The 26,143-nt window shown below is 37.5% G+C and overlaps 1 protein-coding gene across 2 annotated transcripts in view; it reads right to left on the bottom strand.

The window, feature by feature from the left end:
- Positions 1–26,143, bottom strand: part of mdga1 (MAM domain containing glycosylphosphatidylinositol anchor 1) — a 179,855-nt gene that overhangs the window by 35,805 nt on the left and 117,907 nt on the right. For both annotated transcript variants that reach the window (XM_005447559.4, XM_025907201.1), the window contains exons 7-13: positions 23,515–23,784; positions 20,517–20,846; positions 18,787–19,086; positions 13,197–13,463; positions 12,875–13,023; positions 3,596–3,776; positions 3,425–3,448 (exon numbers count right to left, since the gene is read on the bottom strand). In XM_005447559.4, the coding sequence (XP_005447616.1) occupies positions 3,425–3,448; positions 3,596–3,776; positions 12,875–13,023; positions 13,197–13,463; positions 18,787–19,086; positions 20,517–20,846; positions 23,515–23,784 (1,521 nt within the window). The remainder of the gene's footprint in view (positions 1–3,424; positions 3,449–3,595; positions 3,777–12,874; positions 13,024–13,196; positions 13,464–18,786; positions 19,087–20,516; positions 20,847–23,514; positions 23,785–26,143) is intronic.

Below are 26,143 nucleotides of genomic sequence, written 5' to 3'. Positions count from 1 at the left end.
AAATACAATGTGCCAGTTTGGAAAATTAAAGGCTAAAGACAGATTCTAGCAAAGTTCGTTGAATATGCAAAGTTCATATTGTTAGTGTACCGACTGCTTTGACTTATGTTTAAAATCAAACCAATAAAACGAGAAAACACTGGCATGTAGGGAATATACCATAATACGGACTCGTTTTCAAAATAAAACTGCAGACGGGTGGTACGAGTGTATATGCCTCTGCTCTTATACACTCTGTTCTATTAGTTGGGAGTGCTATGGTTCACCACACATTCATGGTACAGTTTGACATGCCTCAAATTGACCTTGTAAAGTGCAAGATAGATTGAGACCAAGATTTCATTAAATCTATCTTGAACTGTGTGATATGAAAAAAATAAATGTTGTTGGACCAAAACACATTGTTGGAGCTTCACCTCAGCACACCTACACAGTTAATGTTAAATCAATCAACCAATATGTGATTGAAGTGCAGACATTCGGCTTTAAATCAAGTGTTTTTACAAAAAAAAAAAGAACTAACAGAATTTTAAATATAAGGATTGTTTTCAATACTTGGATGAAAATCCTTTCCTTTTCTCCCACGAGATGCTCTGCTAGGCCTTTACTGTAGCCACCTTCAGTTGCTTCTTGATTGTCGGTCATTCTGAATTCAATTTTGCATTTAATAATGGAGAAGCATGCTCTATTGGGTCCATCACGTGACTGCCCGATTTCTTTGCCTTGAGAAAGTAGTTTTTACATTATGCTTTGGGTCATTATCCATTTGCACTGAAGCATTATCCGGTCAGTGCTGCAGCATTTCGCTGAATCTGAGCAGAGAATATAGCCCTGTACACTTATTTATTCATTCTGCTCCTTTTGTCAGCAGTCACACCATCAATAAACACTAGTGTCCTGGTTCCACTGGCAGCCATACATGCCCATGCCCTAACCTGTCCGCTGCCTCTGACATGTTTGATGGATAATGTGGTATGCTTCTGATCATGAGTCGTTTTTCTCCTTTTCCATACTTTTCTCTTCCCATCCTTCTGGTACAAATTTGTAATCTGCCCAAAGAATTTTTTTCTTCGGCAGAGTCTTTTATATGTTTTCTGGCAAAGTCTGATCTGGCCTTCTTGTTCTTGACTACCACAATGATTTTTTCCTTGTTGTAAACCATCTTATTTCCATTCCTGAAAATTTCCTTTATTTATAACCTTGACAATAATATGTGTAACTCTTGAAAGTGTTCTTGAGTTGGTTAAATGCTTTTTAAGTTAGTTTTTTAACCATATAAATTCTGTCATCACACTTTGGAACTGTCTTCTGTGGTCTTTTAGGCTTTTTGCTTTTGCTGAGCTGGTACCACAATCTGGTACAATTTTAAAAAGAATGTACCAGATTGTGATATTGGCTACTCCGTAAATTTTTACTATGCCTCTAATAGATTTTTTTTGCTTTATATTTTTGGGGTTTTTTTTAGCCAAATGATTCCATCCCTCACATGTGCTCTCTTTGGGTCTTATAATTAAAATGACTGTGAAAAGCTCTAAAATACAAATTAAATATTTGATCAAAGTCAAATATGATGTGTCCTTTATTAAAAATGACCATAACACTTCGTGTCAGTCAGCTGTTGAATTAAAGCTGCTCCAGAGTTATGCAATTTCATTTTGATTGTTTTGTTTTTATTTCAGTTTCGATTCAGTATTAGTTTTAGTCATTTTAATTATTACTGAATGGAGCCTGCATATGTCAGAGGCACGATTTTGGAAAATCACGACAGGTATTGTAATAAAAAGCAGAACTTTTCAAAAGCAGCTGATTCGCAGTCTTATTGACATCCAAAATCTCAGTAAACGCATCCATCACAGCCTCATGTGGCAAGTAATATCATTTTTACCAAACTAGCAGATACTAAAACTGAGGCTGTTTCCTCTGTATTTTCATTTTATTTTTGTTAGTTTTTTCACAAAATAATTTCCGCCAGCTTTAATATTCTTAATAAGTTTTTATTTTTATTTTATTTAACTAAAATGTTTTTTGCACATTTAGTTTTAGTTGTTAGTTTTAGTTAACTATAACAACCTTGGTCTGCACTTTATTCGTATATTGATTATTTGATTAAAAATCCACCGTGCAGGTGTGCAAGGGCAAAACTGCATTTTCTTTGTTCAACATATTTTGGACCTGACAGTAGAAGTACGAGTCTACCTTTCTTGTTTTTGAGTGCTCCTACTGGCTGTTGACACCTTGTGAATATAATCCAGAAACACAATTGGGTAAAAGCTCTAATGAGATGCAGTTTCCCTGAACATTTAATCTTCTCTGAGCTATGTGATTCTTTTAATGTTTTCCCATTAATATGTTTTGAGGGACACTTTGATACTGTCACATAGATCATTAAGGATAAAAAAGATATTTTGAAGAACACCTCGAGTTTTGTCGTCGTTGATGTTAATGTCTCTTGTTAAGCAAGATAAAGAGCCTTGTTTCCGTGGTGTAGTCACCTTCATTAGCCCATCTGGAGGGCAATTATCAGAGACTCACTAAACAAATGAAAATTGAGCCAAGAGAGTATAACAACAGCCATCTAAAACCGTCCAAGCTGACAGCATCAGTGAAAGCTTCCCGGACACACACACACACAGTCCGCTGCAGATGCATATGGCTTGTGCTCCCCATGAGGACGGCGTGTGTGTGCCTCTTTGTTTCAGGGAGCTAATCTATTACTATTCACACCCTGCTCTAGTACATGCGCTCCTTTCAATTTACACTGTTGTTCTCGCAGTCTGTTCCAATCTGCTGTTGTTTTAATTGCCTCACCCTGGCGGAGCCAACTGACACTCCTGCCAGAAAAATGCTGCGTGTCTCTTAATGAAGAAAATAGACAAGATGCAATTGACTGAGAAAAAGAGAGGGATGGTAAGAGAGAGGCAGGACCAGGATAGACGCTGGTGGAAAACTGTGACAGACAGAGGGGGCTAACAGAGAGAGAAAGGAACTAAAAATCTATGATGAGATGGAACATAGTTTTAATATAGCCTGATCAAGTAAGTTAAAACATACAGAATGGCCCACATTTTGTATTTTGCATTTTTCAAGCCAAGCCAATCATACCATCATAACCAGCCTGATGTCCTTCTCCCATTGTCACTATCTCAGGACATTTAAAATTCTATAGAACTTGTTTCAGCCACATTTTTTGTTACCCCATTATTGTCATCGCAACAACATGATTAAGGGTCATGAGTCACGGGGTCATGTGTTGGGAACCTTTGCCTTGGCAGACTTGTGCTGACACTGCTTGCAGCAAACATGCTTATTTAACCCTTCATCAAAATTCAACATGCCTTCATCTCTTTACCACTCTGTCATAAATCAGGTTGAAAAAGCAAGATGATAAAATGTACAAGAGCAAAGGATGGCAGCTGAGTCTCACCTGAAGGTCTTGGGTAAGTGTAGGCTGTAAAAAGAATTATAATAATATTGATTAGCACTCAAACATGAACAACCCATCAATTGATCTATGCTCTGTGTAAGTATATGATTGGATTAAAAAAAAATATCTAATGACTGCAGACAAAGATCGAGGATTTTAAGAGAGACTCACGTTCTGAATACTGGATGATTCGACTGACATAGTCCCCAGTGCTGTAGGTGGTAATAGGGGCCAGCCGGACCTCGTAGGACAGAGGGATTTTCAGGTCTGATACTGTGTAGGACATCAGAACACCCTTTTCTGGTGCCTTACCCTTGAGGTCTATTTGTTTTGACAGCAGGTTTTGCTTGTTCTGCATTCAAACATAGGCACACAAACACATACACACAAATAGAAAAGATGAAGACTTGTTAATGTGCAATGTGTACTTGGTCAAAAGTGTAAAAAACTGTACATACAATGATTTCACTGAGTAGGAGAAAGGGTATAGGAGTCACATAAGGACGTGTCAGTAGTGTCAGGCATATTTCCCATTCCCCTTTCTTTCTTTTCATTTTGGGTTCGTTCATCTCCGGTCATACCCCATCAGCTCTATCACTTTACTTTGATATCCTAAAATTTCGTCAATCAGAAGTCACTGGGAAAAAGCCAAAACTCATTTAACAACTCCAGCTCATCTCGCATCTGGAGGATTTTCATGCAATCCTAATCCTTACTAGTGTAACAGTCATAATACGCCAGCACTTTCATTTAAATACACAAACAACCTTCAGACACAGGGTTGAAGTTTGTCTTGGCAAAAAAAAAAAAAAAAAGTAAAACATGGCAGCTCATTTAACAAAAATATCATCAGATCACATCACTGTGTGGTTTTATAAGTGTGCGTGTTTAAGTTTTTGTTTATGGAATGTGAAATTACATATAGGGATAAACTTACCTTTATGGGGTATATTCCCAACCAACATAGCTTAGGTATGTTTTCAGTCTACTTTTTTTTTTCAAAATAAAGTATACAAGCTGCCTTCCTAAAACTGATTCTCTCTAAGAGCTTTAAAGGCCAGAAGAGGCTACATTACTCTCGGTATATCATTGGTCTCCCACATCAATTTTGATGTTTAAAAATACCTGTTGGTTAGTTTTAGTGCTCTGAGCAAGTTATGTGATTTCCACTTCTGTTTCCACAACAGGGACTCAATAAGTTTGTTTAATAGCAGCACTTTTCAACCATGTATGCTTTTAAATATAAATAAAATCTCAAAAAAATACAACTTCTAATAACTTATTTGGCTGTGTATCATTAAAAGTCATATGAAATATTACAATGGTTAAGATATTGAGCTCAACCAATTGGTGTCTTCTCATTCTTTTAAAGTTAAGTCTTTTTTTCCATTAAATAGAGCTATTGCTGTGTTATTCCACCCACGGAGAGAAGGATCCATTAGCTGTGTATCTGCCTCTGATCCCAGCTACTTAAAGACCTGACAGTGAGCTCAATCTAATGCATTAGGTCAGCCACTCCACCATAACAGCTTAGTACACCCACAGCATGCCATTATCAGGTAACACATGCAGCACAGGGGTGTGTGTATACTGCGGGTGTTGTGTGTTTAAGTGTGCACATGGTTTTGTGTTTATGATAAATGTCTCCTGCACAGTTTCCTCAGATAGTCAGCAGCTGAAGTTTTGTGAACATCATATAATTACAGACACATTTTCTGCTATCCAGCATGAATTTGGATTTAGGATCTCTTAGATATGACATTTCATACTTCTTGAGTGACACTGCGATAAAAATATATATATAGGTTTATATAGGTATATGTATAGAAAAAAATGCCCTTATGGGCACACTTGTTGTTCTAATTTAACATTAAATCACTGGTGGATTTAGTTACTTTTGCTATAATTGCTATAGTACTGTATGCTCTGACATCCCCCCTCAAGTTGAGGTGTGCAGTTTCCATTGGATGTCTACTCACTGACACAAATTCCAACTCTGCTAGACTGAGCTGACTCCTGCCTGGCCTGCCAAAAACTTTGTACAACTCCAATTACTGTACGAGACCCTGATGGCAGCCACAGCCCAAGTGTGTGCTCAGCAACATGCTTGGGATCAAGTCCATGCATCCTCACCAGACATTGTGCCATAATGGCAAACTTCTTTTCTCAGTGCCAATCTTGGTGTTTCCATTTCAGTTCTTCCAAAATTAAGTTTGCCCTTTTTGCCAGCCATTGCAGATCCCTTTTGCTGCTCCACCACTAGAGACCATACAAGCTAAATAATTGCTTACAGAAAAAACAAAAACAAAAAAAACACCTCCAACCATCCATTCGCTTTCGCTTATCCTTTTCAGGGTCACGGGGGGCGCTGGAGCCTATCCCAGCTGTCATAGGGCGACCTGTCCAGGGTCGCCAGTCTGTCGCAGGGCCAACACACAGGGATGGACAACCATTCACACTCACATTCACTCGCACATTCACACCTAGTGACAATTTCGACACCTCTTCCACTTAAATATTTTTTAAGTATAAAATAGTATAAGTTGTATCTAAAAAAAACTGAACTGCTCAAAAAAAAAACATCCATAGTTTTCCCAGCTCTTCCCAAACATTCCTGTTGCAATGCAACTAACCAAAATACTTGAGTCCATCAGTCCATGGCTGATATGCAATGGACCTAATGATCCATTCACTAAAAACTTGAAGAGGGTAATTTTAAGCAAAAGCAATAATACAGCCTAATAAAGTTTTAAGCCAAAAATGGTCTACAGCTTCAATTTCTCCAAAAGTAACGAGTCTTGTCAAGTGTTATAGGTAGGGCATGATATGAATATTATTTGTCCATTCTTTTGGTGCTGTTGTTGCTTATTATTTATTGTAATCAGCTACAACTACAACTGCAGATGAGTGATTTCCTCAGATATTTGCTCCGTGCTGGACCATTTACATTATTATATAATGCAGAAGAGTATGAATTGCACCCTTTTAGCACCAACTTATGCTCATATTGAGCCATAAAAACATTTAGACTCTGCTCACACATCGGATATGCATATTTATATGGAAATACAGCGGGAAAGAAAAGTTATGCTCATTTAAAATGTATAGAGTGTGTGTTAGCAGGAAGAGATGAGTGAATATCTGTCTGAGTTTTGGAAATATATTATCCTTTATTAATGAATGGGCAGTGTGTATGTGTGTGTACACACACATGCAGTGCGATGGAGATAAATGATACTGAAAAACTATGAGGGGACTTTAACACACATGCACATACACTCTTTGGAACTAGGACCACTGGATCAATGAGGTGCTGAAGTGTGACTTAGAGGAACCAGCTGCTCCTACCACAGGTTGAAGTCTGTTTCACCCTGCCTCTGTCTTTCTCTGCTTTCCTCAGCAGGACATATTGTCAGTGTCTCTATGCGTATTTGTGTGAGTCTATGTGACAGGCAAGGGGAAAGGAGTAAGAGTACAAAAAAATAGTACAAAGGGAACAACAGAATGAGACAGGAGTGTGACTGACATATTGCCTGCTGTACAGACACTTTCACCCAAACAGCATTTTCATCTGTATTGCCATTGGACTTTTAATAAAGACACAACAAGACAAATAATGTGTAAAAGAGGGCAAGCGCAGGAGAACATGTACTATGAAATAGTACCATGGATACAGACTGATCTGTAAATGACAGAAATGTGGACTGACAGCATAAGGCGAGGCAGCCTTGTGCTTAGGTTAATTTTTCTATTATCGTCTGTTAATGGTTCTCTTTTATGACTGATCCAGCAATTTACTGATACTTGATGCATTTCTTTGCACTCTGTCTATTGAAAAGGTATGCTTACAAAGGCCTATGTGGTCTATCTGTGTGCAAACATATGTGTGTATCTGCCTTGTTGGGCTAGTTATGTACATAAATTATTCCTATATTTGATTTAATGTACAACTCTAATTCATCATGAATATTTTTCATCTCTCATATATATGGTAATGTGGACTGTGTGTTTGCACAGAGACACTTTGTGTGACTGTGTGTGGCTAAATCTTAGAGTGCAAGAACCTGCATAGTTATTATGTGAAGGCAGGTCAGCTACTAGCTGAACAACTTCAGTCATATAACACACACAACTTGGGTTTAGACTGGTCAACATAGAAAAGAGGTGAAGAATATTCAGACTTGACAGGAAAGGGTTTTTTTTGAATAAAAATGAATAAAAAAAATACAAAGAAATGGAAAGAATACAAATATAAATTATATACTATTTTTGGCAATAGCTAAATGTGAGTAAGTCACTTTGTCACCAGAATCACACAGTGAATTCAGGACTTTTACACTTTCTTTGGTTTCTTTTAGGCTTTAGCTTCTTTTTTGTGTGTTGTTTGGTTTGATCTTGATGTTTTCTTAGGCTTAAGCAACATACACACTGAAAGAAATTCACAGTGACATGGAGACTGGTGATCATAGAGAGTGAATGACACGCATATTTTAGCAACTATGGGCGAAATAACCATGGGGGCCACTTTTCTGAACTTCCAGGCAAACAACTAAAGTGAATACCAATGACAGAGTGATAACACTGACTGACATTTGACCTGGAAATAAATACATTTGGGAGTCTTTTAAGTAACTAGAACCGTGACCAGCGGTCAGCTTCAAAGTGATGCGTGATGAGCAAATAGCTTCCAGTGTATATGCATGTTTAGGCACCAAAACCAGTTAATCTGGTTTAGGCAATAAAACAAGCTGGCTACTGTGAGAGAGAGACTATTCGCTCTTTAAGTCTGATGTCATTAGCTGTTTCCAGGTCCAATCTTAAAGCCGACACAGCAGTCGCAACCTACAGCAGCAGAAGACCACCTTAGTGCAGCCTTGGCTTAGTGTCAGCCAAGACTGAGACTACAATTTGCAAAAGCCTAACAAAATGGGATAATAGAAGATTGGAAAAGTCCTGCTTGGTCTCGATTTTTGCTGAAACATTTGGATGGTTACAGTTGCTCCAAGGCAATAAAGACAGCAACAGACTGAACTAAATTAAATAACAGAATATATTACAAAGTTAGAAATTATAAGAAATAGTTGTAATATATACAAATAGCTCTGATATAAACATCCAGAATATTACAGAGATTAAATACATATGATTGAGATTTTACTCTAAATTATAGACTGTAAAACTTTGTAATTTGTTATTTTCACTGTAGAGGATGTGCAAAAAGGTGTAAGTATTGCACTGTGCACTGTGCATTAGATGGTGGAGTTGTACAGGGAGATATCCACAGGCAGTGTCGTTCAGTGGTGCATTTGGGTAATCTAAGTCTTTCACTGAACGTGCTTCTGTGACTGGCTACCTCATCAGGGAGTGGGTGGGAGGTATTTCCCAGCATTGTCCTTATCTTGGACAAGATCCGCCTCTCCAACACCACCTTAAAGGAGTCCAGCTCCATTCCCACAACTTTACTGGCCTTGCAGATCAGTTTATTGAGTCTGTTGCCATATGTGACCCTCAACATGAAGTGCATAGAATCAGAGATTGGACCAAAACCTCAGAGGAATGTTTCCAGCACCCTATTGAATCTTTGCCCTAAATAATTAAGGGAGTTCTGAAGCAAGGTGTATCTAATAATGTGTCCAGTGAGTGTATGTAAGAAAATAAAGGACAGCAGTAAAAAAGTAGTTTCTGATTGGCCAGAGTTAATAAGGATATTCAAAAACCTTCACCAAGGCCATGTTATTGCATACGAGGTTAATGGAAAGATGCGGTTAGAGTCCGTCAGAAAAAAGACCAGAGTTTAATAAATTTGATTTACAATCCTACAGAAAAAAATCATAAAATGAAGAGAGAGCAAAGTGAAATAACAGAGTTCAATCAGCTAGCTTCAGTGTAAGCACACACAGTGACATATTTCAGCACACAAGCAGTGAGAGAATCCAGTGTCAGCTAGTCATCGTTTGTACAGTTGGTCGAGGGCTGTTTGGAGTGGATCAAAGGAGACTTCACCAACTTCTCGACTACTCAATCAATTGGAAACACCCGCGTTTCCATAGCTGTGGCAGCTGCAGACAACCACTGCAGAGTGTAGACCTCTCTATGTAATGCTCTCTCTGTGCTCTTCTTTCTTTTCTTTGCTTTCCCCTTACTCCAACAGGTCACTACAGATGGTGCACGTCCTGAACCTAGTGCTGCCTTTCTTCATGTAATCATTTATTTTTTGTTCTTCGCAGTAGTCAAGTGTTTGTTCAAAGGTAAACTTTTAATCAATGGGATTTTTATCTGTAATATACAATACCAGGAACTTTATTTTGCAATACATAATAAAGTGTCTTGAGCTGCCAATTGTCGCTAAATTGTTGATTGTTGAAATGAATTAAACTGAATTGAAAACTTCAACATAGCTGCATGCAAATATATGCAAAAATATGTGCAACTGAAGCAAAGCAAAAGACTAATTCACTTTCTCTTACAGTTAAAGACATGTTTACTGAGCAGCTCTCTGAATGTCCATTTCAAGTTTGATGACCACCATGTTAAACCTTTCTTGTTCTTCAGTTGTTTATGTGTATTTCTAAATTTTGCAAATCTGTAACTAATTCTACAAATTTGACCCTCTTAGGTTGAATCATATTTATTTACATAACACATAAATGCACGTGCATCACAGAAGAATTCTGATGACATAAACCCTGAGCTTTCTATGTGTGTGAGACTAAATAATATCAAAGCCATGAGAAACAAAAGTAAATCAGCCGCTCTTGCTTTAAAAAGGTAAAATTATCACATATTAATTTATTATCTCTCGAGGAAAAGTGGAGTGAGGACAGGTTTAAAAAAAAGGCCCTGTCAACACTGTTAATTCAAACACAGGGAAACCCCCTGCAGGGAGAATGAAACTAAATTAAGACGTGTAAGCAAGGATTTCATAGCCTGCCAATGAGTCATGGTGTAAACCACATAAACTGCCATGCGAACACACACACACACACGGACATTTCTTGTTCAAACGAGTAAATATATTAATGCCAGTTATACAATATGAAATACATTCATATTCTTCAGGCATAAAACAGAATAAATCTGCATTAACTCTCATTTAAAACATACCCATTCGCACATAATCAAAAATCAAGCTGCAGCAAAAAGTATAAAAGTTATAGTCATGTACTCAGATCTGCGATGAAGAGCACTGTTCTACACGAACCGAGTCCTCTTGTATTCCCCTCTATACCTGCTTGTTTCTCATGAGACCCCCATATCATTTTGTAGGTGCTAAAAAGATAGAGTGCCAAGGCGTTAAAAGGATGAGCTGGAGAAAATGTTTCAGAAATAGATGGGTTGTGAAATTGAGATGGTATTACATTTGAATTTTCTCGTACTCTATTTAATAGTTGAGAGGGCCAGTGAGATTTGATGTTTTTCTTTAATTTGCATCGTATTTCTCTCCATTCGCACCCTTCCGTTCACTTTCTTGCTCACAACCTCCATGTCTTCCTTATTTTTCTGTCTCTTTTCACTCTCTAATGAACACATAAAAAAAACATTCAGGTAAAAACCTTGAAATTAAATTAAAGCTTAACAACATTTAAGAAGTCCTAAACTGCCACTTAATGCAACTCATTATTTTAACACTGTCGGCATAAGAACTTGCAGCCACTATTTATCAGCGCTATTCCGCTTTCCATGGTTCACCCGACATCAAATGCCATTAGGTTTACAGTTTACGGAGATGGGGAGAGAGAGAGAGAGAGAGGGAGAGAGAGAGGGAGAGAGAGGCGGAGAGGGGTGGAAGGATTGAATGCAAAAGTGTGACCAAGGCACAAAGGTAGAAAGAAATGGGATGGAGAGTAGGTAAGAGACTAAAGTGAAATAAGGATACATAGCAGAAAAGGCGAGGACAGCCAGGAGAGGTTGATGGAACAAAGGAGGAAGAGTGAGTTTTCAGAGAGCTTAGGCATGCAATCTAATGTGCATCTTAGGAAGACTAGTGCTCATTTTCTGTCTCCCAGAAGAGCCTTACTTAATAAGGTAAGCAGCCAAGTCTTGAAGCAGGAGGGGAATTAACTATTCATCCACACAAAAGCAAGCTGGCAGTCCTCACATTCCCTCTGTTTAAGTGTCTCTCTCTCACACACATGCATGCACACCATACCCAACCCCAGCCAGTTGTGTATAATTCACCACTACCTTCATGTCTTCTGACAAAGGCCAGTAATATACGAGTAGATGCTTGAAACATAGCAAGAACATGGCCTTAGGGTGCTCTACTATTGTGGACAGAGGTTCCTAATTTTAGATCATAGTCCTATTAGGGGCTTCGAAAGTACTGGAGTTCATCTAGGGTCAGTCATAAAGCCTACGAGTTTATGTAAACGTACATAAATGCGGTGTATCAGATCATGGTGAAAACATCACCTTGTTTTGGCTCAAAATTGAGTTGAAAGAAGTTAAGGTTTTAAAAGCTTCTTCAGCACATGCTTAATCTATTTTGTGACTGCAAGACTAATTTAACAACCTTCACGGGGTTCCAGAAATGTAGTGGCATCAATAGAAAGTCAATCCTTTGGGGGCAAGCTAAAACATGAAAATGGATTTAAAAAATGCTAACTGTCTCTCGACTCATGTGGATAAAAGATGGCATTCCTTCCATTGTGGAATTGGTAATAAACACATTAGTACTAGTCTGGCACTCAGAGCCAGACAGCAAATTAAATATATGTGGCAAATCTGAAATAAAAAGTCCAGAAGGCTGATAAATCCTGCCTAGGAATTGCCTCAGAGTGATCTATCACTGCAAGGAAACACAAATGTGTTTAATACAAAACTTTTTTTAATAAAAAAAACATACGTACAATACAATCCTATTATCCTTAAAAAGTCTGCATGAGTGAAAGGAAATGAGTGGCTTCGACTGTCTACACATGTCTGACACTCTGACACTTCCCAAGCTCATAAAGCCCCACGTTTACTTAGAATGTAAACTTTACTGCTTACAGTCCTGTGTGTATGCTTTTTATCTATACAAGCTGTCAGCTTTCAAGGTGGTTTTTACAAAGGCAGGTGACCAAAGTTTGCCTTGGATAAAGTTAGACCAACCAAATCAGTCTCATGAGTGCCTGATAAACAAAGTCAGTGAGTTACTGTTTGTCAATCCACTGCACTTGCCTCTTATCAAGATCTCAGGAATGATATTATAAGATACTACACACAGGACATGTGTGTAAAGAGGCATGCAAATAGGCATACAGTACATATATATATATATATATATATATATATATATATATATATATATATATATATATATATATATATATGTATATATATATATATATATATATATATATACATATATATATACATATATATATATATATATATATATATATATATATACATATATATATATATATATATATATATATGTATAGACTAAATATGGGAGAACTTTACCTTTCGAACATTAATCCAGTATCCAATGATGCGATCTGTGGCATCGGGATCTTTTTGTGTCCACTGCAAATTGTAGGAATAGTTGTTTCCTTTCAGAATCCGGACAGGGTTGGGTGTATCAAAGTAAAACTCAGCATTGTATGGTTGTGCTGTATGACAGAGAGCGATATAGAACAAGAGAGCAACAATGTTTTATAAAAATTTACTGAATGACGCAGAAGGAAAAATAAATCTTTATATGGAGGTTAGGGTGCATGAGTACAGGAATATAAAACTGATAATAAGAGGATTACGACTTTTTTTCCATTAATGGGACACTCACCAGAGACATTAAATGTGCATGCTGATGTTCCCACAGTATTGCTCACTCGGCACTCGTAAGAGCCATTGTTGGTGGGTTCCAGTTTGAACTTCAGCTCCGGTGTCTCCTTCAGGTCTGGCATTGGCATACGGATGAAGTCACCATTACGGAACCAGCGGATGTCTGTCAGGCGAGGAGGGTTTGATCGTAGGACTGTACATCTCAGGGTTACCATTTGATAGTTCCTGGAACGGACATCTTGAAAGACTGGGTCCAGAATGGGAGGGTCTGCAGAAAAATAAAGGCTTGTGTTTTAATAATAGAATGAATATTATACTCTGTTTTTATGCAAGTGCAGCAGTAGCATTTTTTAAACAGCCTTGCCACTGTTATTGCAAGTCTAATACTCATTATTAGGTTTTTGCATGAGTATGTCTTTATTGTAGAGCTGAATCCTTATTTTATACTCTCTTACTTATATTCAGTAACTGTGCAATAACTTAATTTGTGATTATGAATGCAGATAAACATTTGAAAATTAGTTTGGTCTAGCTGGTTTCCAATGTTAAAAATTGTTTTCATCATAAGGGAATGAAGATAAACTGAAGCAGACATTTCCAAAAAAACACATTTTAATCTCAGAAACTCGTCTTCGACATGCAGTACCAAACAGACTGCAAAGACAGTCTCATCCATGTCTCACTTCTTTATGTTCTTTGCAAAGTGGATTTCCTCAAACCATTATAAAAAATGTGTTGTTACAAATCATCCAACACAAAACAACTGTTATTGCCACAAGGGATGAGGCGTTTCAAGCCACACTCTCATCCCTGCTTCTAACCTATCCTAACCAGTTGTAATTAACCTGTCAACAGTGATGTGTGCCTTTGTGGTTAATGATTGACTAGCCACTGCTGCCCTGGGGTCAGCCAAGACACAACACAGCCAAATTACTCTGCCACAAATCACCAGCCAGCTAGTTCACCCCTGGCTAATCATGTAGATAATAGACAAGATGCTAATGGTGGTACTGCAGTACTAACGTTGATGAGATCTGGTGTTAAGGCCCCAGAGGTGATACAGCATGACTAGCGCCCCTTATGAATCAAGTTTATCAGACACAGATGTGTAATTATAGTCTAATCTATGTTATGCCTGTAATTTAGACAGACAGAATGAGCTGCAGTATGGAGGGGAGAAAAAGACGGTAAGATAATGTAAAGCAAGGAGCAGGGAGGGAAAGAGAAACAGAGATCCTGTTATTGTGTTTTATACAATATCAAAATCTCTGGTTGGCTGATAATGGAGGTGTTGATATGATTAAACAGAAACCTAAACCTGCCTCTACAGTATAGCTATATATAGAGATTAAAAATAATGGTTAAAAACTCTCTTCTTTTTCTGTCTTATACAGTCAATGTTAATAATGTTAATAATTAAATTAATATTATATATTTCTATTACAAATTGATTACCCTGAGTTGCACTCAATTAAAAGAAAGGTGCTAGACAAGTAATGTTTTATTGACACACAGATGTTGCACCTTTTTAAAATTTGAAAGACTAATGTCATTTAAGTTTAAGGATTCAGCAGCTTCTGCATTTTACACATCAGAAACCAGAATAGATAAGCTGAGAGCTATAACCTGCCTGAACACATTATCCATTTAATACATATTCTTGAAAGCTAAAGAACTGAAGAAAATACATTTAAATTCACTATGACTAAAACTTTCAATAATATGTTTTTTTTTCTTGTTGCTGTTGTTTATTTTGCTACGGACGGGTATACACAGCCAAACCAAATTCTTGTTTGAAATCAGTTTACCATTCTATGCCAGCACTCCAGTCAAAGAAATGTGAGTAAGCACCTGAATGCTAAAAAGACTGCAAACCACCAAAGCATTTAACGTCTCAGCCACTAGGTTGTCTTTTGGCTTATAGTCAAGATTCCCAGCATGTATCCAAAGTTCTTCCCACAAATGCTAACTTAGTGTTGTGTACTCAGTTACAATTACTGCCTCTCTGATCTCTCAAAACTAATGTTTAGCTACTCCCTACACCCACAGCTATGTGATGATGTGCGACGCTGAGGGATGTGTAAGTGGTCAAAGGTCATACTGTAATCCCAGTGGATTGATTAGTGTATGGTCACACACCCTGCTCCTACTTACAGAAGCACATATGCATACTGATTACTGACTTTGGAAATGGATAGGAAGGATAAAGAAAAAAAGGCAAAACGTGGAGGAATGGCAATGGAAGCAAGGAGGAAAACAGAGGTGAGTTATACGTTGGTATGTAATCAATTTAGAAATCATTAAGCTAGCACAGTTCCCTTTCTCATCTAATATATTCATTTCAACAACTGCTCAAGTAGATTCCACTTTTGTGGTTACTTTACTTTCTAATTAAACTTCTTCCCCCCCAAATTCTCCAGAGCATTGTTTTTGCATTTATTTGCTTCTCAGGACTCATAGCACACTGTTGCAGTGTTTCATAGTCAAAAGACTATAATCCATGTAAACACGCCATCGCTATCCATCTTATTGAATGCGAAATGAATTCCATCCGGGAATGCAACACTGACCAAGCCAAACATTTACAGTGCACAAAGAGAAAATCAATTTACATGAGACTGAGAGAGGAAGGTAGCATGCATGAGGGGTAAGGAGGGATGAGAGAAGAAAGAATCGCTCTTAAAGAAGAAGACAAAGAGGAAGACAAATGATAGGGAAAGTGCAGTGTGAAAGTGAGAGAAGTCAGTGATTGAGTATGGGAGGTGGGGAGTGAATGAGAGAATGCAGGATGCAGAAAGAGAATGACAAGACAGAGAGAGGTCTTCTCTCATGGCCAGCAGTTAGCTGATTGATGATGATGAGAATGGCAATGAGGAAGAACAGCCACCTCTCCAGGAGGGAAAAAAGGAACACTGGGCAAGTATAGAAGTGATACAAGGCAAAAGTGGGAGTGGGAGAGGCAAGAGTGGAAACAGTGGCGAGCATCTGCCTATCCACTTAATTACATCAGCCTTAAAAAATGATGCTATGCTTCCCTCACATCAATCAACAGTGGAAACAGAATAAAGCAAAGAAACGTGATAAAATAAACAAATTAAGTCAGGGGACAAAGGGGCAGCTGAATAAAAGTGGGAAATTTATTTTCCACAGTTTGATTGGCTGCACTGAAATATGTTCTTTTTTCTCTATTTGCCAACAAGTCCCTCACTTTGTTAGCACCTTCTCACCCTCTCTTCCCCCTTCCCCCATCACTATCCATGCTTTCCTGTTTCAAGCTCTCTCTTAACCCCGTTATGCTCACTCCTATTCCTGCTCATGTAGCTGTCTCGTTGCTCCGTTTCTTTCGCTGTCCATAGTGCGGTGGCCACCTGGTCCATTAATCAGAGTTGGCCAGTGCAGACAGCAGAGCTCACAGAGTGTTGCCCTTGCACCCTGCCTGCATTAGTAAGCCCTGTAAATCCGCCTTGCAGAGAAGAGGGGAGGAGAGGAGAGGGCTCTAATTTGGGCTGTATTTATCAGGTAGGTCAGTAAATAGGTGGGAAATTGGTTCTTTACTTCCTGATAAATGTACCGTTTTTAGTAGAGATAAAGAAAAGAAAAAGCCTTTGGCTTTTTTGACAGAATCAACGGTGAGGGTTTTTTTTAATGTATGTATTGTATTGTTGAAGCCATGGAAATAAACAATTTACTTTCAGTGTTACAATGTTTCAATGTTCCTTGACAACAACAAAATACAGATACAATTTATCAATGACTGTTTACCTCAAAACTGACTTCACAGATTGACTACCATGCAAAAAATATATCTATGTACCAACTTAAAACAACTGTCTAACAACTGGTTAAAAATATACTCAGTTTCTTTAGTATATACCTAATATACCTATATTTATATAGACGCTATATATACTATATCTACAATTCCACAGTGTCTAACTCTTACAACATTAACATAAATGAGAAATAAAAGTTATGTTTTGATTCAAGTAGTTGAAGGAAGAAGAGATATTCTTTTAAAGGGCTGAAAGTTTTGCAAAAGGCTTGCTCAGTTTTACACATATGCAGGCTGATGTGTAGTACTCACACATTCCATGACTTAGCACTGATAAGGGCTGTCAAAGTTCCAGGATGGTAAAAGTAAGTAAAAGAAGATAACCTCATGGGAAGGAAAAAGGTATCAAAATGATGCGTTACGTTACTAAGACACATCCTCTCCTCTCTCAAAGTAGATCCTCTGGGAGTTTTATAATGACAGACCTCAGTGGAATGTTCACAAAGGGAAAGCAGTAGGTTTAGTGAAAGCTGCCTCTGAGCAATAGAGGTACGTCCTCATTTGCTTTCAGTTCCACCTTTTACAATTTCTTATCTGCTGATAGGGTCCATAGTTGTTAGTGAAGTATAACTGTTATGACTTCACTGAGGGTGAGAGAAAGAAAAGTGATTATTTAAATTTAATAGAAAAGTAAAATAACAGTTTTTAAAAACCAGGATATGTTCTTTAATTCACAGAAACAGGTCTCTGTTGGAAAGTTGTCAAAATGATTTTTTCTCTATGTGTTTCCACTCGCTGCCCATTACTAAGCATGTTTTTTCCCCCTCTTTAGTCGCTACATGCTCCCTTATAAGGGATCATAATTATTTGACCCTCTGCTAAAATTTTGAGTTTGCCCACTTACAAAGAAATAAAAAGTCATTCATTTTTGCCGTATGTTCATTTTAATGGACAGAGAGAGAATATTAACCTAAAGTCCAGAAATTCCAGAATTCTTCATCATGTGCAGAACGTGCACCTGTCCAGTTAATTCATTTCTTCCATTCCATCCTCTCCACCACAATGGACAAGACCAAAAAGCTGTCAAAGAACAAGATTGTAGACCCTGACAAAGCTGGAATGAGCTACAAAAACATCAGCAAGAACCTTGGTGAGAAGATGACAACTACTGGTGTGATTATTCAGAAACCCAAGAAATCTAAATACAGAAGGAGCTTGTCAATGATCCAAAGGATTTAAATCTTGTAGTAGCGCCCTGCTCAAGTTTGCTAGTGAACATCTAACTAATCAGAGAAGGCTGTGGTCAGATGAAAACAAAATCAAGCTCTTTAACATCAAATTGACTCATTGGTGGTAGGAAACCAAATGCTGAGGATGACACAAATAAGACCATCCCCACAGTCAAGCATAGAATAATATTCTGTCTCTTTCCACTAAATTCAACCTTCTAATAAAAGTGAAAGACTGTTCAATTCTTTGTAAGTAAGCAAATTTACAAATTTAGAAATGGATCAGGTAATTATTTCCTTGATTGTAACTGAAAACTTTGATCGATTGATTGCAATAAAGTTAAACAGCCAGTTGGCTTCCTAGCTTCTGTGACGCATTCAGAATCATTACAGTTTTTGCTGGTGTTATCATGTATTATTGTGCATTTTCCTAATAGTATACAAGCTGCACCCAAAACAGTATTTGAAAAGAGTTTACACTAACCTAGACTTACTGACACCAGGATATGTTCTCAATTTGAGAGACATGTATTCAGCTTAAGCCAAAGGATTTTGGATGTTGAACTGAAAGTACGCTGATCCATACTTACACTGCACATTGAGTTGAACCTGTGCCTCTCTGCGTTTAATGTTAAGCCCATTGTATGGAGCAGTCTGGCACCTGTATGCCCCCATCATGTCCCGGCTAACGTTTTTTAGCCTCAAGCGACCATCAGGCGTCTCCACTGTGGGCTTCCCCGAGGGCATTAGCAAGTCCTTTTCTGTCCGTGACCACAGTATAGGAGGACGTGGTTTGCCATCTACGACTAAGCACACCAGTTCGGCATTACCTCCCTCTCGCACACTAACAACCTGACCTCCGGGTGGAACAGACAGCACTGGAGGAGAGACTGGGGGAAAGCAAAGAAAAAAAATGCAAGTAAGACAAAGTGTAAATTTATATTTTCTTATTTCCATATAATCTGAGTATATAATAATATTTGTTTAGAAATGGTTATAACAGTACAATATATATATATATGTATACATATATATTAAGAATAACAGTTCCTTAAACCGTTGGCTATTGTTAGAGTTTCCATTTTAAAATATCCTCCAATTTAGTCAGTAACATTAGAAAAGTGCACAAATACATAACCTTGGGCTCTAAGATAAAATAAAGTAGCCTTGTCCTTGTTGCCAAGCTAACGAGAAACTGGCACTTTTTTTCTGGATCAAAAATAAATTTCAGATTAATTAACGGAATTAACAAGAAGTCAGAGGGCAAACATGATTTAAAATATCAAATAGTGCTAATGGATAAACTGGCAAAAACTAGGGAAACAGAGACAGATGGACAATAAAATTGTATGACAGACACTGACATTTAAAGAGCTGGTTTTATTAGACAATCGCACAGTTTTAATGACATGTGGGGACATTAAAAATATTATTACTAGGATTAAGTATATATTATGGTTTAAAACACACAAGAAAGAATACATGAACACACAGAACTGAACCATCAAAGCAACAAGCAGTGCAAGGCAGAGGTAGAGAGGGAAGAAATGGGATAAAAACTGTCTGAATGAAGACACTAACTTTCAGTTGCTCCATTATTCACAAGGGGTTGCAGCACAGCGGGTAGCTCTGCATATTTAATTTGTGAAATTTATTTTAAAAAAAAATTTGAGATGCCCTTCATGGTGCAACCACAAATGGATTTCCTGGAATCAAACGTAGGATCCTTCAGTTGTTAGGTGAATGGATAAACCACTAAGCTTATGTTTTAACACTGTTGCATGATGTAAAAACACAGATTGCTAGAATATTTAATCACTGGCATGAGATAGTGTTAAGATTCATATAATTCATGAAAAATTACAACCTTTTGGATTTAGGAAAAACTTTTTTTTTTTTACATACTAAATGTACTGCTTAGGTTAAGCAGCATTGTGTACCTGAACATTTGTTCAATTAGTTTATCAGTCAACACAAACATGTCTGTTTTATAAGTTTGTTTATTCCACAAACAGCACCTGCCTAACCTCTATTAAGCAGTTGCCACCATACATATTTATTAATGACGATCAAGAGCTTAATTAAATGCATGGGCGATTTACAGCTAACTGTAGCCCATACTCGTAGCCTTAACAGAGAAATATGTTTTGAGCCATCATTATATATATATATATATATATATGCATATGTATCTTGGTTTGTTTGTTTTTGGGATTGTGTTAGCTCTGTAGCTGACAATCAAAAAAAAAGAAGAAACCAAACATACAATTTCCCTCAGTCTGACAGAGACAAGGAACAACAAGGAAAAAGCGAAACTTACCGCTGTTTTGAGAAATGTTGACATCAACACGAAGCTCTCGCACTGTGCTGCCTGAAAAGCTAGCCATGCAGCTGTAGGTGGCCAGGTCTCTGAATTTCATGTCCACAATCTCCAGACTGCTGGTGCCAGGTGCCATGTCTGGGTCACTGCGCAGTAAAATCAAACTATCTGAGTTGAAGACTGGTGCGCCGTTCTTGTACCAGGTATAGTTGACCTTGTCCTGGGGGGTGGCATCAACATGGCACGAGAGCTTGAGGTCACGACCCATTTGAATGGTTTCACTGTCCTTGTTAGAGTCTGGTGTAATTTGGAAGGTGAGGTTGCTCATTGCTTTTTGTGGTGGTAGAGAGGGAAAAAAGAAGAGAGAAGAAAATTTAAATATTTGTTACAATATAAGGCATTTAGCACAAAATGTACTAAAAAATACAAAATTAAAATAATAATACAAAAAAAATAATAAAGGGGATAAGCATTACTTGGCATCACTGGCAAGGTCTGTCTTTTTTTCCACTACTACAGTTGCTGAATGCTCTTATTTATCTTTAAATTTTCACTTGGTCTTTACTTAATTTAGAGTTTCTCTGTAGCTAAACTATATATATAGTCCCTAGGAAAACAAAAAAAGTACAACCCAAGGAAATACATTAATTTTTAGCACATTTAATCAAGGAAACACTGTAGAGAGAGTGCCCAGAGATACAGTGGGCATACCTCCACATAACCAGATGAAAAAATTAGCTCATGGAATCATTTGTTCAACGAAATCATTAAGAGATGTAAAAAGTAATCACACTTATGTAGTGCTTTTCTAATCTTACAACCAAAGCTTTGGACTATAAGGCACTTTAACCATACATTCATAACTAAATTTTATACACTTTAAGCACCTTATCTGCCTCACATCTGTGTCAATTTCAAATTACCAGCTGACCTAACATGTCTGTCTTTGCAATTCTGTGTACTGTCAGGACAAGACCCTCATACCAACTGTAAATCATGAGAGTGGGAAACTTGGTTTGGGGTTGCTTTGCTGCCTCATGAACTTTGCATCTTACAGTCATTAATTCACTAATAAATTCTGCCTCATATTAAGCTGAAATTAACCTGGAAGTTGAAGTTGACCAAAGCAGAGTTATAATTAATGTAAAAGCCTTAATCTTAGTCTCGCACACCCTGACCGGAGAACAGCAAATACCAGTTTCATTTATTGTTCTTTTTCAACTGAGAGTTTTGTTTTGATATATAAAACTCTCTTTAGATAGCAAATGCTTCTTGACATGTATGTGAACATTTTTTGCATCCCCTTTATTAATTGACACACTTTACAAAGGAACCAAGTATTTGATTGTTCAGATTTGCCAAAAGTCAGTAATTTCATAGGAAAGGCAAATTATTTGAATGGTTGTATTCCATTCCAGTACAGAATAGTAAAGTGTACAAATTAAAATTAAGAAAACAAACAGAATATTTAGAAGAAAAACACATTTATGAGATCAAAAAGAAGGAACTGATACTACACAATAAAAAGAAACTAAACGGAAGAATGCAGGAGAAGAAGAATGGTTAATACCCCCACCACCATCACCACTAACAAAATTAAAAAAGAAAAAAGAAAAAAATGAAGAGGTCGCCTTGTACCAAAGGAAAGAGGAAATTAGAGAAGAAAGAAAGCGAGTGAGAGAGGAAGAATCAAATTGTGAAGGAAGCCAAGACAAAAGGAGCCAAATACAGAATAAAATAACAGGGGGGTAAGAAGGAGGGGGGAAACAAAATCAAGGACAAAGAGTAACTCTCACACTGTCACATTTAATTTTCAGTTTCAAAGGCTCCGTTTCCCCAACAGATTTCCATGTTGAATACAAAATAGCTCTCTGTTTCCCCACGAAGGGGAGAGACAGGCGGTAAGGAGGAGAGGAGAGCTTGATTCAAACTCTTTTGAGCTTGTTAACAAGATACTTGGGTGGAGCCATGGATATGAAGCAGTGACCATATGGCTAACATGAACTTGCAACTTTACCTGATTAATGTGAGTGCGTGTGTGCGTGTATACTCCTTAAATATACGGATGCACTTGTCTACCTACCTGCCTGCAGACCTTTTCCTTTATGAACTCACTGACTGTGAATGTGTGTCTCTTTCAGCATCTTGCCACCTGCGCTGGTGTGACAGTGTGTTCAGGCCCATTAAGCTAACAGGAGAAGCCCATCTAACATACGCTCTCCACAGTGCTAACTAACAGAAGAGACTGTTGCTAATTGCTTCCACTCCAGTCTAACTAATTGGAGTGAATAAAGATGATTAAAGGGGCTAAAAATAGCCAGAGGGGAGAGAGAATGGAAGTATTCTGTTTTAACAGCATGGAAATTAAAAAAAGAGCAATACTTAACCCGCCCATTCTGACAAGATTCACATCAGCTTCGTTAATGACGGATCAGCGGCTAGCTCCACACACTCGCACGCACGCGCAGACTCACAAATATCAACGAATGAAGCTAACGAGGACTATACAGACACTTTGCATAAAGCAATTATCAGTTGTACGAGACTTCTCAATGGGAAAAGGATCCTGACTGTGCCTTTGTCAACTATTTTAACTACCCCCTGGCTAGCCAAAGAATTAAATGCAACATGATTTTTAGTTGTAAAATCAGTGAAGTCTAAATGATGCAAAGACTTAACAATTCCTGCCTCCCATATGCAGTATTATCATATGGGAATGTCACATTGCTATATGTTTTTTTTTAAGTAATAATAATAATAAATACATGAGGACTGGACAATATGTAAAAAACACCAAAAGGCTCACATCCAGACTAATTCTGAAAGTATATCCAGAATCTTTTAAACAGCCATTCAGATTGTAAAACAATCTTGATGCAATTATGCATCTGGAGCTAGTTTATACCAAGGTTGTAAAAAACACAAATCTAGATATTTTTTTTTTTTTTTTGCAAAAGCATCACCCCTTTTCACAGGTGCAAATACAAACATTACTTACTTCTCACAATCAGGTTGACGTTCTTGCGTGCAGGGTTACCCACATTGTTGACTGCCGTGCAGTTGTAGAAGCCGGCATCTGCTGGTGTGACAGCTCTCAAAATCAGTGTTTCTCCTCGAACTTGAGCACTGAGGGGAAGAGGGCCAGGGTAACGTGACCATGTCACAGTGGGAGGAGGGAAACCTGCTGTGACCTCACAGGTTATGCGCACATCCTGGCCAGGATCCACCACCACTGTATCATTCACTGACAGCCGGATCATTGGTGGACCTGTGGGGTACAGACACATGGAAAGAAACAAACAGACAAACAAAAGTAGTTTAAATGGGAACAATACATGTTTTTTCAGCAAAAAATTAAGTTGTGAATATTTCTATTATGACCATTTTTAAGGTATGACTTTACTGTCTTTATAAGTTTCTTCTGCCTGCAATTGTAATGCTGGTAATAGATAGTACGTATAAATATGTGCTTGTTTCAAGCTCACATTCGAGTTCAAGTTCACTTTATTTTGTCTTTTCAGCCATATTAAAATACACTGCAATGTAATTCTGTTTCACACAGCCCAAGTGATGGGAAAAAATTGCAAAATTTAAAAGCACTCAAAACAAGATGGAGCGGTACAATAAAAGAGACAGTGCAAGGTCATAAAGTGCAACCAATAGCTGAGTTACAGAATAATAAAATAGTGAAAGACATAAAAAGAATAGACAGATAGAAAAAAATACATGAAATGACATAAAACATTACCAACACCTGACTTAAAAATAGCAAGATAATCAACACATTAAAACATCACAGTTCCTGTATCTCAGTGTCTGTCTGCTATCTGGGTCTTAGCATGAGTCTTTGAATATATAGCTTTTCTCCGTACAAACTAATCAGTGTACCAAAGGTAATTCAGGTCCCTGTTCTGCTCTCATATCATCCCCTAGTCACTGCCTCCATTTCCTATGACTGACCTAACAGAAAAGTACAAGATGACCCGTAATGCTACGGCAAAAGAGGCTGAAAAATGCTGTCGGCACAGAAAGAAATCGATTGGACCCCAGCATGTTCCCCAAAAAAAAAAAAAAGTGGCAGAGGCGTGAGGATAGGGACACATACAACACAACGGGGAAAAACTAAGTGGAAAGACAGAGCAAAAGCCGGGGCCAAAGTTGAAGAGGGGACAATATGAAAAATGTGATATTAACCACCTACAATGATGTTTTGAGATGTACATCCAAAGCGACAGCGAAAACCGTGTAATGCTATTTAGAATGCTGTCTGCACAAATATCAAATGGAAACATTAAGGCAGAGTTTAAATGGCATATCCTATAACACTTTTTCATTTATTTTGTTTCATATTTATTTGATATTTTCAAATCAGTTGCAATAAACATATATTTTTTAAATTCAGCTATTCAGGCGGCTGCAAGCAGGTCAGAGTTGGGAATTTAGAGTTATGTAAAACCAGTAAATGGATGTTTAGTTAAATTTTGTGTACATAACAATTTTGGCTTCCTGTGTTTAGTTTAAAAGGAGTCTCTGTCTTATTTGGAGCATCAAATATGGAGTCTTTTACAGTTCAAGATGATAAAAAACACGTTTCATTATATGTTTTAGTTCAGTGTAAACCAAAGCAGTCTAAGCAGCAGACTCAAATGGCTCTAGTAGGCTGCAACACTATTTGCAACATCTTGTAATAGGTTTTTGCATATCTTGCCACAAGGTGTAGATGGGGTGACAGGAGGTTAACATTGAGAGAAATTAGCTTGTAACCAAAATGTCACCCATTTAAATCCTTCAAGTTGCTGCAGAAATCTTTTTGGTACACTAGAATAGAAAGGTTTTCACCCCCCTCATCAACTAGAGTAGAAACAGCCTGGGGCGAAGCAGTCAAACCACAGTTTCTTTACTGGAGCTGCTCAGTGGTCACAAGTCACTAATCTTTGGTTGTTACAGTCTCTGGCTGGAAATCATCTGTGTAACTCTCCCTTAAACTATCTGGCTAAGTGAATGCTTAAAAAGAGAAAAAAGGATTTAACTGTTTTTTCACATGCTGTATGTACTCAATAAAATTGAATGACAATTTTTTTGCTTGAACTTGTAAAACATACAACAAGTTGATGACTTTTATATACTTTTTTACTATATGGAGACATAAAATTAAAAGTAAACATTAATGTTTGCTCTTAATATATATTTTTTGCAATAATGAAATAGCACAGATGTTTTATTGAATCCACAATAATATGGATTTGATTATAAGCAGCAATATGTGCAATCTGTCATGTGGGAAAAACACCACTAGCAATACTTCAAAAAGGTCCTTGAAAAACTGAAAGGGCTTGGACAATGTATCACTCTTCCACCACTTAAAAAAAGCAAAAAGAATAGTATTCATGTGTAGAAATCAAGCTGTCCTTTGTCAGACTTGGATTATGAACGTGGACATTTAAAAGAGGCATCTTTATCATCTTTAACCCATATTTTTCTAGTTTACTTTTCTTTGTATTTTGTCTCACATACCATTGTAATTGTGGGTCCTGATCAAGACAAAGCCATGACAGATTTTGTCGTATAGTGTGTATTCATATCATTTATGATTGTTGATTCGTTCATGTATTTTTGTGGGACTAAAA

This window comes from Oreochromis niloticus, linkage group LG1 (genome assembly GCF_001858045.2).
Source record: "Oreochromis niloticus isolate F11D_XX linkage group LG1, O_niloticus_UMD_NMBU, whole genome shotgun sequence".
NCBI classification, from domain to species: Eukaryota; Metazoa; Chordata; class Actinopteri; order Cichliformes; family Cichlidae; genus Oreochromis; species Oreochromis niloticus.
This window is presented reverse-complemented; position numbering and strand designations above follow the sequence as displayed.